The sequence below is a fragment of the Chlorocebus sabaeus genome, chromosome 15 (assembly GCF_047675955.1).
Source record: "Chlorocebus sabaeus isolate Y175 chromosome 15, mChlSab1.0.hap1, whole genome shotgun sequence".
Lineage (NCBI taxonomy): Eukaryota > Metazoa > Chordata > Mammalia > Primates > Cercopithecidae > Chlorocebus > Chlorocebus sabaeus.
The window spans coordinates 86,263,279-86,282,319 of record NC_132918.1 but is presented as its reverse complement, the minus strand read 5'-3'; the positions used below and the strand labels follow the sequence as shown (position 1 = coordinate 86,282,319).

The 19,041-nt window shown below is 37.6% G+C and overlaps 1 protein-coding gene and 1 long non-coding RNA gene across 2 annotated transcripts in view; one reads left to right on the top strand and one right to left on the bottom strand.

The window, feature by feature from the left end:
• Positions 1-18,841, bottom strand: part of OSTN (osteocrin) — a 30,199-nt gene extending 11,358 nt beyond the window's left edge. The window contains exons 1-2 of the mRNA XM_008009527.3: positions 18,659-18,841; positions 12,678-12,892 (exon numbers count right to left, since the gene is read on the bottom strand). Of these exons, the coding sequence (XP_008007718.1) occupies positions 12,678-12,892; positions 18,659-18,760 (317 nt within the window). The 5' untranslated portion in view covers positions 18,761-18,841. The remainder of the gene's footprint in view (positions 1-12,677; positions 12,893-18,658) is intronic.
• Positions 1,191-9,349, top strand: LOC140713554 (uncharacterized). Its single transcript, XR_012095665.1, has 3 exons — positions 1,191-1,878; positions 8,655-8,722; positions 9,250-9,349. It is a non-coding gene; the product is annotated as an uncharacterized lncRNA (long non-coding RNA).
• Positions 18,842-19,041: the final 200 nt, after the last annotated feature.

The following is a 19,041-nucleotide window of genomic DNA, read 5'->3' as shown; positions in this document are numbered from 1 at the left end:
CATTCCTGCTCTAAATCTTTTTAATAAACTTCCACCCCTACTCTAAAACTTGCCTAGGTCTCTTCTTCTGCTTTATGCCCCTCAGTCAAAGTCTTTCTTCTGAGGAGGCAAGAATTGAGATAGCTGCAGTCCCGGTAGGATAGAAATCCATATATCATGGATACAGTAACTCTAGAAGTACTCCTTTAATGCATATATTTTAAGTGAATCTTACTGTTCCTGGCCTTTGACAAATATCTTATTCACACAGAACTTTAATTTCTTTGTAGAAAGTCTTGCTTGAGGCAACGCATAATTGACTTTTCCCTCTACTTCCTCATTTCACATGTAAAACCTAGATTTACTTAGGTCAATCAGAGCCTCACAAGAATGTAAGCATCTGCCTCACTGCCTGCCCTCGCTGCCATTTTTCCCCTCCTGCTTACTCTAGTAGCTTTGTAGAAAGCTACTTTCTGCAAAGAAATTAAGTGGAAAGTCATGGCCTTGGAGTTAAACAATCTGGCATGTAATTTATATCAACATAATCTCAGGGAAATCATTTTGTCTCTCTGAAAACATAATAAAATGTAGATCCTAATGTCAGAGGCATTTGAACCAAAGAGACTCCATCTTGAATAGGGGCTGGGTAAAATGAGGCTAAGACTTGCTGGACAGCATTCCCAGAAGGTTAGGCGTTTTAGTCAGAGGATGTTTACAGTTAGGAAACCATGTTAATAATGTTGATGGAAGAAATCCAGGACTTAGCAGGCCCAGGAAATGTCCTGATGTCACGATATCGTAAGAACAAAAGCATTCTTAGTCTAAAAGTAAGTTTCACTTTAAATATAATAATATAAACTATTGTGGAAGACAGTAGTTACACAAACATTACCAGTCCTTTGTCACAGGCCCTTGTAGTAGTGCACATCTCCCCAAAGACTTTTTCTTCTTTTTTGCTTTGTTATCTTATATGTAAACAAGCATTATATCTAAAGTGGACACATTCCTTCTCTTGCTTTTGGGCCCTGCTCTGTCTATGGAGTAGCCATTTTTTTGTTTCTTTATTTCTGTAATAAAATTGCTTTCACTTTACTCTGTGGACTTGCCTCAAATTCTTTCTTGTGTGAGATCCAAGGACCCTCTCTTGGGGTCTGGTTTGGGACCCCTTTCTGGTAACAATACCTCCTTCTTAGTGTGTGATAGAGATTTTTAAAAAGCAGTGTGCCAGAATACTAAAATGGGATGCTTTCTCAGTTTTTTGCTGTGGCTTTAAAAGGCTGAATAAAAAAGAGAGAGCAAGGGAGAAAGAAAGTATGTGGGAAGTATTTCGTTTTGCATTCCAAAGTGAGGTGCTAGACTTATGCAGTATTTCCAAAGGAGGTTGCTACAAACTAATTTTTTCCAACTTCAATCCAATAAAAGGATTCCTACTGAATAGCTCAGGAAAGGAGAATTTCTTGGGAGCAAGTTATTGAAAAACAATGGCATTTCCCCTCTTCCTTCTTATGGGGAAAGGGCTTTGAGAAAAACACTTCGAGTTTAAAATATGCCCATCGAAGCATGGTGAACCTAATCAAATAGTGTCTATGAAATCTAAAGGGCAAGAAACTGTGAGAACTGGCTTGATACCAGGCTGAAGAGATGACTGCACCAAGAACAGCTTCACTTTCAGTAACCAGAGTCAAGGATGTGGGTTTTCTGTGGGCAGATGTAGAGCATGTGGAGAGAGTGAGCCTGGGTCAATTATAGAAGGGGCCTTGCCCCAAGGGCTTTCTGCCAGGGCTGACGGGTGAAGCAAACCCAGCAGGATGCTGATGGTGATGTCAAATGCAGAAGGCAGGAGAATAGGATGAGGATGAGGGGCATAACAGACCTGGCAGAAGAGGAGTATTCTTGGAGGTAAGAACGTCTATGTTACTGTTCACACTAGGGTTTATGTGACTCCCAGAAACATTCCACAATGAGTCAGCTTTGAGCGTTCAGCAAAGTCATGAGAGCACAAAGACAGGTCATGATATTAAGTCAAGTAAGACTTTGTTTTACTTCTCTGCATGCATCTCCACCCCCAGTTCTGGAGGAGACAAAAGGCAGCCTACTGTGGTAGGGGAGAGTGTGAATATAAAATGGCCACAAGCTCCTTCCCACTGAAGCCTTCCAGGATGAATGGGGTCGGTCCAAGCTAGGGGAAAGAGAAGCTTTATTAATATTCATGTTTGAGGTCACATAGAAGAATGGTTATTTGAATGACTGTTATATGGTTATTTGTCTAGTACAAGTAACCAGAGGGATTCTTGTTATTTCGATGTGACCAGTAGAGCCATTAATACCTGCCTTTTGGTTTATTCAAGGGGTAGGGAACCACAACTCCCCCTGAGTGGGTTGGAATGCAGGGGATGGGAGGAAAAGCTGTTTTTTCTGATTATGACCTATGGAGTTTTTCTCTTTCAATTAGGCCATGTAATAACAATATTCTGGAGCAAAGTGTTTCTTGACCTAAATCTCCAGAATGTGTATAATTTTGCTGGCTGTCTTCCCTCTGCTCTCAGATATACGCTGCCTTTTCTCACCCTACTTTTAGTCCTAGAAGGCTGAGCTTTTTGGAACACATAAATGTTCCTGTGCCCTCTGGCTTTGGTGTGGATCAAGCAATAGATAATTTGGGGAAGAGAGAACAGAGGAAGAGCTGGAGACAGGTCAGGACAGTTTCTCCTGGCCACTCCTTGCATGACCTCTTCCAGGGAGGTATCCTCCTGAAAAAAAGTCACTACTTTTTTCATTTTTTTTTTTTTTCGATATGGCGTCTCACTCTGTTGCCCAGGCTGGAGTGCAGTGGTGCGATCTTGGCTCACTGCAACCTCTGCCTCCCTGGTTCAAGCGATTCTCCTGCCTCAGCTTCCCAAGGAGCTGGGATTACAGGTGCGTGCCACCAACACCCGGCTAACTTTTCTACTTTTAGTAGAGACGGGGTTTCACTTTGCTGGTCAGACTGGTCTTGAACTCGTGACCTCAGGCAATCTGCCTGCCTCAGCTTCCCAAAGTGCTGGGATTACAGGCATGAGCCACCGCACCCAGCCAAGTCACTACTTTTCTCAAGGCATCTGAAACTCTGTGACTCTCTGACTTTTGGAAACCTCTTCCTTTCTTGTCTTTTCCGGCCACCATGGGCTGCTGTGTCATCCATTATTATCTGCCTGTGCCCAGAGTTTTGTAAATAGTCTTCCTTTGAAAAAACCCTCCTCATATTTTCCTATTTCAAAGGTGACACCTATTTCTTGTTGGAACCCTAACACAATGGCATTTCTTGCTTTACTGACCTAAAATATTAAATGTGAGAATTAACGCAATAAGATTTGTAAAAATGTTTAATAGTAATTAAATTCAAATATACAGCACTATTATTGTTATTATTTGCAAGACATTTTTAGTGTTATGTGAAGGAGTGAGAGAAACCATTATTTAGAAAAATTCTAGGCCAATCATCAATATCTTTTTTTTTTTTTTTTGGAAACGGAGTTTCGCTTTTGTTGCCCAGGCTGGAGTGTGATGGCGCGATCTCTGCTCACTGCAACCTCTGCCTCCCGGGCTCAAGTGATTCTCCTGCCTCAGCCTCTCGAGTAGCTGGGATTACAGGCGTGCGCCACCACGCCCGGCAAATTTTGTATTTTTAGTAAGATGCGGTTTCACCATGTTGGTCATGCAGGTCTCAAACTCCCAGCCTCAGATGATCTGCCTGCGTTGGCCTCCCAAAGTGCTGGGATTAAAGGCATGAGCCACTGCACCCAGCCATCAATATCTTCTAATGTTAAAGAGTCATTCAGATAGTAGATACTATTTTTTCCAGAAAAAAGGCAGGGCGTGGTAGCTCACGCCTGTAATCCCAGCACTTTGGAAGGCTGAGGCAGGCAGATCACTTGAGATCAGGAGTCCCAGCTACTCAGTAGGCAGAGGCAGGAGAATCTCTAGAACCCGGGATGTGGAGCTTGCAGTGAGCTGAGATTCTGCCACTGCACTCCAGCCTGGGCGACAGAGCAAGACTCCATCTCAAAAAAAGAAAACAGAAATAAAACGATAACTTCAGACTTTAAACAAGTGAATGGAAATGAGGAAAATATTTTGGGCTTCAAAGTATAGTTGAGTTAGTGTTGCCCGGAGAATTGAAGTAATTTGCACATGAATCAGAAAATGAAGCTAGTGTCCTATTCAGGTAAAAATATGTTAAGCAATACAAAATAGGAAACAACAGGTGGTTCTTTGTTTCAAGTTAATATGATCTGACACAGGGTTTTTCCTGTTTAGCTTTTTATATTTGTTTCTTTTCATCTTTGTTTTCCTTAGCTTTTATGAGTTTTTTGGTTTCCATCTCTTGGTGGACCTTTTTGAAAGTACAGTTAATATTCTTTTTCTTTTCTGATATTCTGTGGTAATTTAGAATTAAATAATACATTTTGTACCCTGGTGACTCAGAGTTTTAAAATCTGGGATTATGTAGCAATATAATTCTGGGGCCTATACATGTAGATGGGAAAGGGTTACATCTTTAGTTCCATTAACCTGTAAATGAAAGATAACATTTATGACCGAACACAGTGGCTCACGCCAGTAATCCCAGCATTCTGAAAGGCAGAGGTGGGCGGATCACTTGAGGCCAGGAGATCGAGACCAGCCTGGCCAATATGGAGAAACACAGTCCCTACTAAAAATACAAAAATTAGCCAGGCATGGTGGCAGGCACCTATCATCCCATGCCTATAATCCCAGCTACTCGGAAGTCTGAGGCAGGAGAATCACTTGAACCTGGGAGGTGGAGGAGGCAGTGAGCCAAGATCTCACCATTGCACTCCAGTCTGGGCAACAAGAGCAAAACGGCATCTAAAAAAAAAAATAAAAAATAAAAAAAGATTAAGCCACTGCCCTCCAGCCTAGGCAACAGAGTAGACTCCATCTCAAAAAAATAAATACATAAAAATAATTTTTTTAAAAAAGCATTTACTTTATGAATATAGAAAAGAAATAATAGTAATAGTTGTGTCTGAACATTGTTACTCGTATAAATCACAGATACTTTCAAAGCACATTTTAGTTATCTTAGATACTTTGAAATGGTTATGTTCTGCACTAGTTACAACATTTTTTTTTTGAGACAGAGTCTCCCTGTCACCCAGGCTGGAGTGCTGTGGCACAATCTCGGCTCACTGAAACCTCTGCCTCCCACGTGTTCAAGCGATTCTCATGCCTCAGCCTCCCAAGTAGCTGGGATTACAGATGAGTGCCACCACGCCTGGCTGAATTTTGTATTTTTGGTAGAGACGGGATTTCACCACGTTGTCCAGGCTGGTCACGAACTCCTAACCTCAGGTGATCTGCCTGCCTCAGCCTCCCAAAGTGCTGAGATTACAGGCGTGAGCCACCGCACCCAGCTACAGCTATTGTTTGCAGACATATCTTTATATTTTATTTTAGGTATTAATAAATAAAATATTTAAAATATTTTATATATGTTATATCGCAAATTAATTAAAAAAATTATTTTTGATAATTCTGTTTCTAAACAGTGGGTAACCTTTGAACTCTTATAAATTCTATCACTCTAAAAACAATAGTCTGAGAAGGGGTTCATAGGTTTCACCAAACTGCTATAGTGACCTATGACACAAAAAGTTTATGAATCCCTGAATTAAGTGATGTATGTGATCTTTAAGCACAGAGTGTGGAAGGTGCATCTCAGATATATTACCTTCTAGTAAGTATGAGAAGATAGAGAATGTGTGCCTGAAAAAGGGAAAAACATGAGGGCATATACATGAAAACCACAGACATTTATAAGAAACTCATGAAGTTTTTGTGCACACTTATGCTTATAACAGTAACAAATAATTCCTGATCTTGTGAAAAATCTAACAACACATAAGGAAGGAGTAAAATTCTTGTCTCATCAAGTTTGAAAAAATAGCAGTAAATAACCCTCAGTACAGCTCTTCTAAGCGAAATTATTATAATTTTTATAAAATTTTATTTTTACATAAAGGTTGCAAAATTGCAAGCTATACATTCTTGTTACTAAATACGTGACATTTTAGTCTTGTGGTTTATATATATGTGATATATATATGTAGTTTTTTTAATGATGCTGAAGCCTTAGTAACAGATGAGAGAAAATTTTAACACTGTATTATGTTTGAACTATCATCACACCTCAAACAAGTCTGAAACTGTTTTTAACTAAAACTCAGAAATGTCTACAGAAATATTTTATTCAATAACATTATTCATCTTTCATCATTTTCTACTTCTGGAATATACAAAACGAATTTCATATTTGCTTTAAGGACAAAAAGAGGAATTCCTGTGTATATATATATAAAAAAAATGCTACCGAAACATCTCAGAGGAAGTGTCCTTGGAATTTAATTTGAATGCATAAATTATCAACTATAAAAAATAAAAATATAAAAGACTAAAGAGTATACATTAGGAGGAATTCTCAACTTTCGAAGCCCATGGATGAGCTTCTGTGCAAATGCCTCACGCTCCTTAACACTGCCAAACTTATCGAAGTAGTAGGAGATGAAGGTGAAGGAGAAAAAAGGGGAAAAGAAACAGTTCATTTTTAATTTCCTGGGGTCATCAATTATTCTACTAAATTCTTTTCTTGCTTTATACAGCATTGATGAAACCTTTGCAATCTAGCTCCAGGGATATTGACTAAGGTTACATGGGTTTTGCACTGTACGTTCCAGAGGGCAACAGTATGAATGGTTGCAGAATGTAGCATTCCTTTGTGACCCCCGACTCTCCTTCCCAATTTCATTTCTTGTCCCGTTTCTTATTCTTATCACCTAGTAGTGAGTTCTCATGCTACTTAGCCCTTTTAAGAATTGTTTTTTGTTTTTTTTTTTTGAGATGGAGTCTTGCTCTGTCGCCAGACTGGAGCGCAGTGGCGCAATCTCAGCTCACTGCAACCTCGGCCTTCCAGGTTCAAGCGATTCTCCTGCCTCAGCCTCCTGAGTAGCTGGGACTGCAGGCGCCCACTACCGCGCTCAGCTAATTTTTTGTATTTTAGTAGAGACAGGGTTGCACCGTGTTGGCCAGGATGATCTCCATCTCCTGACCTGGTAATCCGCCCGCCTCTGCCTCCCATTACAGGCGTGAGCCACTGTGCCCAGCCAAAAATGTGTCCTTAATGTTTACGCCTCTAAGCCATCTCCTACAAGATTTTCTCTTAGCAGAATAATCCACTTAACCTGTCAGAAAGGGCACTATTTATGTGTGCCAAAATTTGTTTTAATTACTGAATTTGAAAATGTTTTCACTATTTCTTGAAAAGTATTGATAAAATATTTATTTATTTATTTATTTATTTATTTATTTATTTATTTATTATTGAGACTGAGTCCTCACTCTGTCGCCCAGGCTGGAGTGCAGTGCTGCGATCTTGGCTCACTGCAACCTCTGCCTCCTGGACTCCAGTTATTCTTGTGCCTCAGCCTGCCGAGTAGCTGGGATTACAGGCGCCCACCACCATGCCCAGCTAATTTTTTTTGGATTTTTAGTAGAGACGGGGTTTCACCATATTAGGCAGGCTGGTCTTGAACTACTGACTTCAAGTGATCCACCCGCCTTGGCCTCTCGAAGTTCTGGGATTACAACTGTGAATCACTGCACTTGGGCCAAAAGTTATTTAAATAGTAATTATTTTTCTCTTTTTTGTTCCCATAAAGTTCTTACTAAACTACACATTAATTTGTTTTATTCTATTCTTCATATGTTTTTGATATATTGAGTCATTTTCTTGACCTTCTTATGTGATTAATTTATTTACTCTTTTACCAGGTCTAATCGCTGTTTATCTCATTGCTTAGTTTTTAAAGGAATTTACTATAAAATAGTTCAGACATATGACAAAATAGAATAGTATAACAGACTCCCATGTGTACATCATTCTAAGTCAATAATTATCAGTTTATGGCAAATCTTACTTCAACCATTCCACTCCCACTCCTGTATTATTTTTTTAAAAATCAGATAAATACTTTCATATTTAAATATTTAACTAAGGTATCTCTCTCATTTTTAAGGTCCATATCATTTCATATTTAAAAGTAAATAATAGTTATTTAACATCACCAAATAATTACTGTTCACATTCACAATTGTCTGTTATGTGTATTAATTTTTTGAAGGATTATTGTTTCAATCAGGACACGTAAAACGTTTTAACTGGTTAATAAATCCCTTTACTTTAGAATCCTCTTCCCTTTCCATCTCTTTTTTTAATCCCTTCAAATGCTGTAATTTATTTATGGAAGAAACTGGATTATTTGTCCTGCAGTTTCCCACAGTCTGGATTTTGCTATTTGCATCCCGGTAGTGTCTCTGAACTCACTTCTGTCTTTCACATTTCCTGAAAATTGATACGTGTAGACCTAGAGACAAGACTGCTTTTGGCAATACTATTTTATAGGTAGTGCTGGGTTCTATTATCAGGAGGCATATAATGACTTGCTGTTTTCTTCTTCTGATGCTAACAGGAGTTAATGATAATTGTCTAGATCCATCATTTCATTAGGGTTTGCAAAATAGAAATTTTCTAATTCTGTCGTTTTTTAGCCAAAATAATTTTTTAAAGAGAAATTTCTACCTCGTTTACTAATTCCACAATTTCTTGATTGTTTTAGATGCAAAAATTCTATAAAGAGAAAATTCCACCTCCTCTACTATTATTGGTGAAGGTCATATAAGAAAGGTAGGTTTAATGTTCTCTTCATTTATATGTTTTCAAAAACAATGAATTGATAACTAGCATTTTCTAAAGATTTTTCAGTCATAGATTTAAACAGATTTAATGCATTCAACTGGGAAGAAAATGTCAGTGAATTTCGTTGAAGTAGTAAAAATAGTTGATCTAGTAAGAACATAAAATTATTTTCTACTAAGATAAGACTGCACTCCTACCAAATAAACAGGATTTTAGTAATATCTGAGGGATTTGTGATGGTGAGTTAGACTGTATTTGGCATAGAATTTGGAAATGTAACTTGAATGTAAATATGCTGCAAAATGTTGAATGTATACATAGAAATATTTGTTCTGTCAATGCCAAATGCCCATTGTAAATGAACCTTAAATATTACAATCCTCCTTTGCACAATATTTCTTTATAAAACTCATAATTTTGTTTCCCCACGCAGAGTTGGGGAAGAAAATGTACAAAGTGAGCTTGAATATCTTGTCATACCTGATAGCAAGGAAATTTCTTATTTCTAATTTCAGTTCAAAAGAACTCAAGAGCCAATTTGAGGACGTTCTGATTAGCTATAAACTATGACAATCTGAGCATCAGTAAAATTATTAACTACAAACTATTCTGGGAAATCGTATTGCTGGTGATAATCTTGGTATTGCTATTCTGAGATGGTTGAGTTTGTATTGTGAAATAAAGCAAATATGTATTTATTTGATAATCAAATTCTATCATTCTTGATGCAAATAAAAAAGGGGATTCACGGCGTGGAAAAAATGAAATAAAGTTATAAGTTGAACATGTTAAATAATACTACACCACCTGATATGACATGATTTCAAAATGTCCAAAAAACATTCATATTAGTATAAATTTATGTTTCTGATTAATATCAGCATGCACTCATGACTCAGTCTGTGCTCTAAAATTCCTGAAAGCAATCACTAATCCAAGAGAAATTAGCAACCCTAATGCCCAGATGGCCGTCTGTCAACACCACTTTTCACTTAAAGGATCCAGTAAGCCTCCTCCGAAAAAGAGTTATTCCCCCAGGACAACAAACTGCCCTTAAGAGTCATTTCTTTGTTATCACAGGTGTCAATATTTTTCTGTATTTTGCTTATAATTTTATTTTTTAAATAAAAAGTTTATAAAAAATGGTTCTGAAATGAACAGCCTTATGCGTGCTTTCTTCTTCTAAACACATTTTTACTAGTATATATTTGGGAGAGATATCTAGAAATAGGAGGAAGGCTGGGCCAAAAAGTAAGCACACATACACTCTGCTGGATATTGCGACATTCCACTCCACGTGGGTTCCATTTTGCACTCCAACCAGCACCACGTGGGAGTGCCTTTTTCTCATAGCCTCAGTAATTATTTTGGTTTTTCAAAAATCCGTTTCTACCAATCTATCAGAGGAATTTTACATCAGTAAAATAATAGTACACTTTTTTCTTATAACAAGAATGGTGTGCATCTTTTCACATGGCTAAAGGCAATTTGCGTTTTTTCATGAATTAACTACTGTTTTTTACCCCAATTTTTCTATAGTTTGTTCTTTTTCTTCTTTATTTTTCAAGGTTCTTTATATGTTAAATATAGTAACCCTTTGATTTAAGTTACAAACATTTTTTCCAGTTTATTCTTTGTGTTTTTACTTTGTTTTATGGTATCTTTTGTCATGAAAACTTTAAAATATGTAATTAAGTTTTTCCTTATTTTTTTCTATTCAGATTTTACATCTGAATTTAGAAGACCTTCTCTATTCCTTCTCTATGTAGAACTTCCAACAATGTCTTCTTCTAGTACCTATATAGGTTCATCTATTGCTTCAATTAAATCTCTGATGCATTTAGAATTTATCATAATGTATAGTTTGAGAATGAATTAATTTTATCTTTTTCCTCATATCCCAACATCACTTATTCAAACTATATTCTTTTACTTACTGATATCTGGTAGGGCTCTTTTTTTCTGTCTCTTTTGCAGAGTTTTTCTGGCTATGCTAGCTTTTATTCTTTTAAATGAACTTTATCATCAACACTGATGGCACTTTTTATTAGAATTGTGTTAACTTTGTAATTTAACTTAAGTGGAGCTGACATGTTTCTGCTTTTGAGTTTTTTGACTTAAGAACACAGTACATGCCTCAACCATTAAATAAGATATTGGCTTTTGGGCTAAAATACAAACACACACATACATATACATCATGTTTAAAAAGTGTTTCTCAGTTCTTATTCCATTGCGCTTCCTTAGACATTAATAAATATTAGATTTTGTCAAATACCTCTTCTGTCATCTATTGATATCATCATATGATTTTTATCTATTGTTCTATTAATATGAAAGATTACATTATATAATTACTAATATTAACTCATATTTACTTTCCTGGAATAAGCCCCCCTTGGTCAAAATGTAATATATTTTTAAAAGTGCTGTTGGATTCTATTTGCTAACATTTTATCTATGACTTTTGTGTAGATATTCATACATGAAATAAGTCTAATGCTTCCTGTTTTGTAAGTACTGCACACTAATCAGTTGCACTACTGAAGCTCCTAAAATTTTCTTATTTATTTATTTGAAATAAATTTTATCTTTTACAAGGTATTGTTAAAAATATTTTATTTTAGATTCAGGGTATACATGTGTAGGTTTGCCACATGGGTATATTGGACGATCCTGGGGTTTGAGCTTTTAGTGAACCCATCACCCAAATAGTGAACATAATACTCAGTAGGTAGTTTATCAACTCCTCCCTCTTCCCTTCCACCTTTTAGAGCCCCCAGGGTCTACTGTTTTCATCTTTATGCCTATGGATACCCACTGTTTAGCTTAGAAGTTCTCCACTTAGAAGTGAGAATATCGAGTGTCTGATTTCCTGTTTCTGTATTAATTCAGTTAGAATAATGGCATCCAGCTGCATCCATGTAGCTGCAAAGAACATAATTTTATTCTTTTCTTTTTTACGACTGTATAGTAGTCCATGGTGTCTACATACCACATTTTCGTTATCCAGTCCACCACTGTTGGACACTTAGGTGATTCCATGACTTTGCTATTGTGAATAGTGCTGTGATAAACAATTTCCTTTTTTAATATATAAGGCAAACAGTATTTAGAGAGTTTAGTGAGAAATGTTCAGGGTGAACAAAAGGAATCTTGGGTCAATTTCCCAGGTGTCTGTCTATGGTACTTAGGTGGTCTTTTGTGCCACTTCTAATATAAAATGTACAGTATGAAGAACAGATATTGAAGAAAATGAACTAAGTTTGAAATGATGACTTTAAATTACTGACCTAAAGGGATATTTCACTACTCTAAATCTATTATAATAATTAGCATTCTATGAAGCACTTACATTTGATTATCTTATTTGAATTTTATGGAAGCAAGTAATTGTTCTCACTCTGTGGATAAATAAGCTGAGGATCAGAGAGGATAAGATACTATACAAGTCACATGGAAATAAACAGAAATTTGACAGAAACACATGTGTTCTGACTCCAAGTTCTGAGAGCTTTTCACTCAGATTCATTCACACAATTTGGAAAGGTTTGTATCAATGGTAAAAACCAAAGGATATTCCAATTACCTCTAGTAAATGGAAAACTCAATTCACCAGGACATTTATACCGCTGAGCATATATTTTGCGTCACCTCCCAAACGCAGTAATGTCTTATAATAACTGTTTTATATCTGCATAAGACAGAATCTTACTTAGGAAATGTTATGACAAAAATACTAATGCACACCGTGGCAGTCATTTTGCTCCCTAAACAGTTATTTTGAAAACTGTATTATTAAACCTATAGATTAGCTAACATGCTGTCAAATCTGTTTCTATACAAAGTTTTCACTGTATTTTTCATGTGGAATTCTCTGTTTTAGAATCCAGAATAAAATAATTAGAAAATAAAAACTTTCCTTTTCTAAGAGTTCACTTACCTCTGTTTACCTTTGTGATCTACAGAGCCAGCTGAGAGTCTGTCAAGGGGAGACCCAAAACCAGAGAAACTCCTTTTCTTCTTTGTCTCAATCACGTCATTTTCTAGGGACACCAATTCATCAAGAAGCAAGAGCTTTGCTGTCAGATCAGTGGCTGATTTCTCTTCCCTGACTGTGGGTGTTGACTGCACATCTGTGACTCCAGAATCAAAGGCCTATAAGGCAAGGAAAGGTGATTCCATTAATTTAGACAAAGAGACTTCAAGTATGTACATATGCATTTGGCTTTTGCTACCATTAGCTGACATTCTCATCATGTAACATTTTATAATTTTTTTTCAGACAAAGTTTTGCACTTATTGCCAAGATTGGGGTGCAATGGCATGATCTTGGCTCACTACAACATCCACCTCCCGGGTTCAAGTGATTCTCCTGCTTCAGCTTCCCAGAGAGCTGGGAGTACAGGTGCCCACCACCATGCCTGGCCAATTTTTTGTATTTTTAGTAGAGATGGGGTTTCACCATGTTGGCCAGGCTGGTTTCGAACTCCTGACCTCAGGTGATCCACTGGCCTCAGCCTCCCAAAGTGCTGGGATTACAGGCATGGGCCACTGTGCCTGGACTTACAATTTCTTATGAAGTTATTTTCCATAGAGAGTGCTAGATCTTTGGGGACTGAAACACATAGAAGAGGGGTATAACCAAGGGAAAAAAACAAGACAAGAAAAGAAAAGAAAAACTCCTGGAATGCCTTTAACATTTAGCACATTTACCGATCACTTTTTCAGATTCTTTTCCAGCAACAACTTCATCCTTCCTCATCATTCCCATAGTGCTTTGCTATATACCTCTTTCATCATTGCACTTATTATTTTTTGCCTTGTGCCAGGTTGGTTACAATACATTTGTATTTGTTATTAGGTTGGATCTTGAATCAATGAGTTTGTCTAATTAGTCTTTCATTTGATTTATTTCATGCTTCAATTCATATTTTGCTCATACTTAGTATTCAGCAAATTTCTGATGAATATTTATTAAATGAATTCCAAACCAAATCTCATGCTATTTTCTTTTTACCATTCATTCATTATTTACTGACTCAAGCCATTACTAATCCACTATGTACTAGGTTCTGCATTGGACATGAAGGATACAAAAATAAAAATTTAGTCTCTGTGTCTAAGCATCTCACCTTCTCTATCCCTGTGATTTATCAACAAGTATTTGTGTCTGCAATGTGTCTGAGATATCCCAATAACTTTGTGTGCCCTGTAAAAATTCTTGTTTGTTTCTTACACCTATTGCCACTTTGCACTTCATCCAAGTCATAAATCTATAGCTGTTCAGTTTGTGAGGTCTGTCTTTTCCTCTCTGAGGCCCAATGATAGCATTTCTTAAATGCTCCTACTAACAATCTTGAGTCATTCTGTAGTCCCACAAATACTGCTTTTTTTCTGAGATCGTGAGAATATTCCCATGTGGGAAAATTTTTAGCTCTGGGGAATCTCTTCCCACTTCTAGTGATTCTTCCATGTGCCAGACTATTGACCTTGGTTTTTATTTTTCTTCACTTTCTGTTTTTCTTCTAAAATTATTCTTTCTATTGTCTTTTGACATGGTTTGACTGTGTTCCCATCCAAAATATCATCTTGAATTGTAATCCTCATAATCTCCAAATGTGAAAAGAGAGATCAGGGAGAGGTAATTGAATTATGGAGGCAGCTTCTCTCATGCGGTTCTTGTGATAGTGAGTGAGTTCTCCTGAGAGCTGCTGGTTTTATGTGTTTGGTAGTTCCTCCTGCATTCATTCTTTCCACTGCCTTGTGAAAAAGGTGCCTTGCTTCCCCTTCACTTTCCACTATGATTGTGTTTCCTGAGGCTTCCCCAGCCATGCAGAACCATAAGTCAATTAAACCTCTCTCCTTTATAAATAACACACTCTTGGGCAGTTCTTTACAGCACTATGAAAATGGACTAACACAGAAAATTGTTACCACAGAGAGTGGGGTGCTGCTATAAAGATACCCACAAATGTGGAAGCAACTTTGGAAATGGGAAATAGGCAGAGGTTGGAACAGTTTGGAGGGCTCAGAAGAAGACAGGAAGATGTGGGAAAGTTTGAAACTTCCTAGAGACTTGTTGAATCGTTTTTACCAAAATGCTGATAGTTTCATGGACAATGAAGTCCAGGCTGAGGTGGTCTTAGATGGAGATGAGGAACTTGTTGGGAACTGGAGCAAAGGTGACTCTTGCTATGCTTTATCAAAGTGACTGGTGGCATTTTGCCCTGGCCCTAGAGATCTGTGGAACTTTGAACTTGAGAGAGATGGTTTAGGGTATCTGGCAGAAGAAATTTCTAAGCAGCAAAGCATTCAAAATATGAGCTGGTGCTCTTAAAAGCATTCAGTTATATCTAATTACAAAGAGATGGTTTGAAATTAGAAGTTATGTTTAAAAGGGAAGCAGAGCAAAAAGTTTGGAAAATTTGCAGCCTGATGATGCAATAGAAATGAAAAATCCATTTTTGGAGGAGAAATTTAATCCAGCAGCAGAAATTTGCTTGAGTAACTAGGAGCCAAATGCTAATCACCAAGACAATGGAGAAAATGTCTCCATGGCATGTCAGATGGCTTCACGGCAGCCCTTCCCATCACAGGCCCAGAGGCCTAGGAGGGAAAAATGGTTTATTAGGCCAGGCCCTGGGCCTTGCAATCTTGGGACTTGGTGCCTTGCATCCCATCTGTGGCTAAGGGCGGCCAACATACAGGCAGGTCGTTCTTTCAGAGGGTTCAAGCCCCAAGTCTTGGTGGTTTACACATGTTTTGGGGCATGCTGGTACACTGAAGTAAATAATTGAGTTTGGGGAACCTCTGCCTTGATTTCAGAGGATGTATGGAAATACCTGGATGTCTAGGCAGAAATTTGCTAAAGGGGTGGAGCCCTCATGGAGGACCTCTGCTAGGGCAGTGCAGAAGAGAAATGTGGGTTTGGAGCCCTGATACAGAATCCCCACTGTGGTACTGGCTAGTATAGTTGTGAGAAGTGGGCCACAGTACTCCAGGCCCCAGATTGGATAGATCCACCGAGAGCTTGCACTGTGCATCTAGAAAAGCCATAGACACTCAATGCCAGTCCATGAAAGCTGCTGAGAGTGGGGCTGTACCCTGCAAAGCCTCAGGGGCAGAGCTGTCCAAGACCATGGGAACCTACCACTTGCATCAGCATGACCTGGATGTGAGACATGGAGTCAAAGGAAATGGTTTTGGAATGATCTCCAAATGTTTAATAACTGCCCTATAGGATTTCTAATTTGCATGGGGTCTGTGCCCCCTTTGTTTTGGGAAATTTCTCCCATTTGGAGTGAGTTCCTTTGCCCAATACCTGTACCCCCATTGTATCTAGGAAGTAACAAACTTGCTATTGATTTTACAGGTTCATAGGTGGAAAGGACTTGCTTTGTCTCAGATGAAACTTTGGACTTGACTTTTGGGTTAATGATAGAATAAGTTAAGACTTTGGAGGGCTGTTGGGAAGGCATGATTGTGTTTTGAAATGTGAGGATCTGAGATTTGGGAGGGGCAAGTGGCAAAATGGTGTGGTTTGGCTGTGACCTGACCAAAAATCTCACCTTGGATTGTAATCCCCATAATCGCCACATGTCAAAGGAGAGACCAGGTGGAGGTAATTAAATCATGGGGATGATTTCTCCCATGCTGTTCTCACGATAGTGAGTTCTCACAAGATCTGGTGGTTTTATAAATGTTTGGTAATTCAGTCTCCTTCCTGCCACCTTGTGAAGAATATGCTTTGCTTTCCCTTCACCTTCTGCCATGATTGTAAGTTTCCCAAGGCCTCCCAAGCCATGCAGAACTATAAGTCAATTAAACCTCTTTCCTTTATAAATTACCCAGTCTTGGGCAGTTTATTGTTGTTGTTGTTTTGAGACAAAGTCTCATTCTGTTGCCCAGACTACAGTGCAGTGACTTGATCTTGGCTCACTGCAACCTCTGCCTCCCAGGTTCAAGCGGTTCTCCTGCCTCAGCCTCCTGAGTAGCTGGGATTATGGGTGGTCACTACCATGCCCAGCTAATTTTTGCATTTTTGGTAGAGATGGAGTTTCACCATGTTGGACAGGCTTATCTTGAACTCCTGACCTCAAGTGATCCACCCACCTTAGCCTCCCAAAGTGCTGGGATTACAGCCATGAGCCACCACACCTGACTGAGTAGTTCTTTATAGCAGTATGAAAATGGACTAATACATTTTTCTGTTCTCTTCGTTTTCTCCAGTAGAACAAAAGAGTAGCATTTTCAAGCCCTTTAATCATTGACTCAAGTCTCTTTTAAAGTACCTGTAGCCTGGCATGTAAACTGAAAGCTATTGAGCCTCCTGTTTCCTTATCCAGTCACATGTGCCCTAAGTCTGGTCAGTTCTTGCAGGACAATCTATCTTCTGGCTGCTATTTTTGATTCCCATCAGTGGTGTTTTTTGTTGTTGTTGTTTTTGTTTTGTTTTTGTTTCTGAGATGGAATCTTGCTCTGTTAACAGGCTGGCACAATCTTGGCTCACTGCAACATCTGCCTCCCAGGTTCAAGTGATTCTCCTGCCTCAGCCCCCCAAGTAGCGGGGACTACAGGTGTCCACCATGACGCCCAGCTAATTTTTGGATTTTTAGTAGAGAGAGGGTTTCACCATGTTGGCCAGGCTTTTCTCCAACTCTTGACCTCAGGTCATCCAAGTGGTGACTTTAAATGAAGGCCTCCTTACTGCTTAGTGTACGCCCTTAATCACCTTACAATTTGCTTTGATACCTCCTATCTCTCTCTTCTCTATTTCACCCGTAATACTGTTATAAAGTTAGTTATCTCTAATACTACTTTTGTCATATAAAAAGAAAATTACAAATCTCTCACAGTTCTTTATTACTTACAGCACAAAGCCCACAATATGGTTTCAAACTACTGAGATCTTAGCTTCTATCACTTCCCTGTATAATCCTGACAACATAGAAACTGGAGACGGGAAGGATGCAGAAATAACCCAAAATAAACCCTGAAGAAGGAGATAAACCTTCAAAGGGCAAAGGTTTTTTATTTTTCAAAGCATCCTCCAAAAACATGCTTTTATTTTTCCAACTAACACACACTCAACAATCGTTTTTTAAAGAAATATCCTTAATCTTAAAAAAACCAAAACTTTTACAAAACTTGTCCTTCAATATAATGCATTTGAGACTCTCACTTGATGCTATTTAAGAAACATGTATATATGTTTCTAATAAGATCCAATAAACTAATTTTTCTCCTTGTGATGCCCCCACATTTCTTTTTCTTTGTACTTTAGTCATAGCACTACAAAAACATTTGTACTGTAATTAAAAGTTTGAACAAAACTACTCAAATTTTGGCATGCAAACAACTTCAAATTTTACATAAAAGCCCTTCATTCTGACATAACTGATTTAATTAAATATGGCTGTAATAATGGATTTTCTCTTAAAGCTTTTTTTGTTCAAGGAATACAAGTCTTTGTTCTTAAGTTTCTTTTCACATTTAGATAACTGGCTTGTTCTGACTCCTCTGTGAGGAGAAGATCATGATTACTGCTCTTTTCATTTCAAGTTCACAACCTTGAATGTCATGTTGGCAATAAAAAGAAGACAATAAGAAATACTAATTTTCTTGATTTTGTGTTATTTCTCTATTTTATTTTGTGTACATTTTCTTGTTGGTAGCTGCACCTCCTTCTTACTCTAGTAGAAATGACATGTTTACAAAAGAATATATATGCAATATATAAATATATACATTATATTTATAAAATATATATTCTATATACAATATAGAATATATGATATATAAATATGTAAGTTATATTTATGTATATGAAATATATTTTTATATATATTCTTTTATATATAAACATCATTTATAAGACATATCAAACATATATATTTATTTCTCTAAGTTAGTTTCCATTACCTCTGTTGTTGTTACATCTACTGAGAGGACTTTTCCTGAGTTCCACAGTGTCAGTGTCACAGCCAGGATGAAATGTGCACTTGCCAGTCTCCAGTCCAGCATCTGAGGTTATATATGTCATAGTTAGCATTGATTCATTTGGAATGTAAAGATAAAAAACAAAAGCTCCTAAAAGGACTGTTAGAGGCAAATGGTAAGCCAAATTATTCAGCTTCGGTCCATTGGAGTGCATCTCTACAAAACGTAAATAATATGTAATAGAAGCTGTCCATCCCCCAGAATGAATTCTGTCAAGGTTTCTTTTCCATGGAGACCCTGGATTAGGGTTGTACAGCTATAACAATTTAATTCAAACTAACCCACAATCTGAGAAATACAGCTAA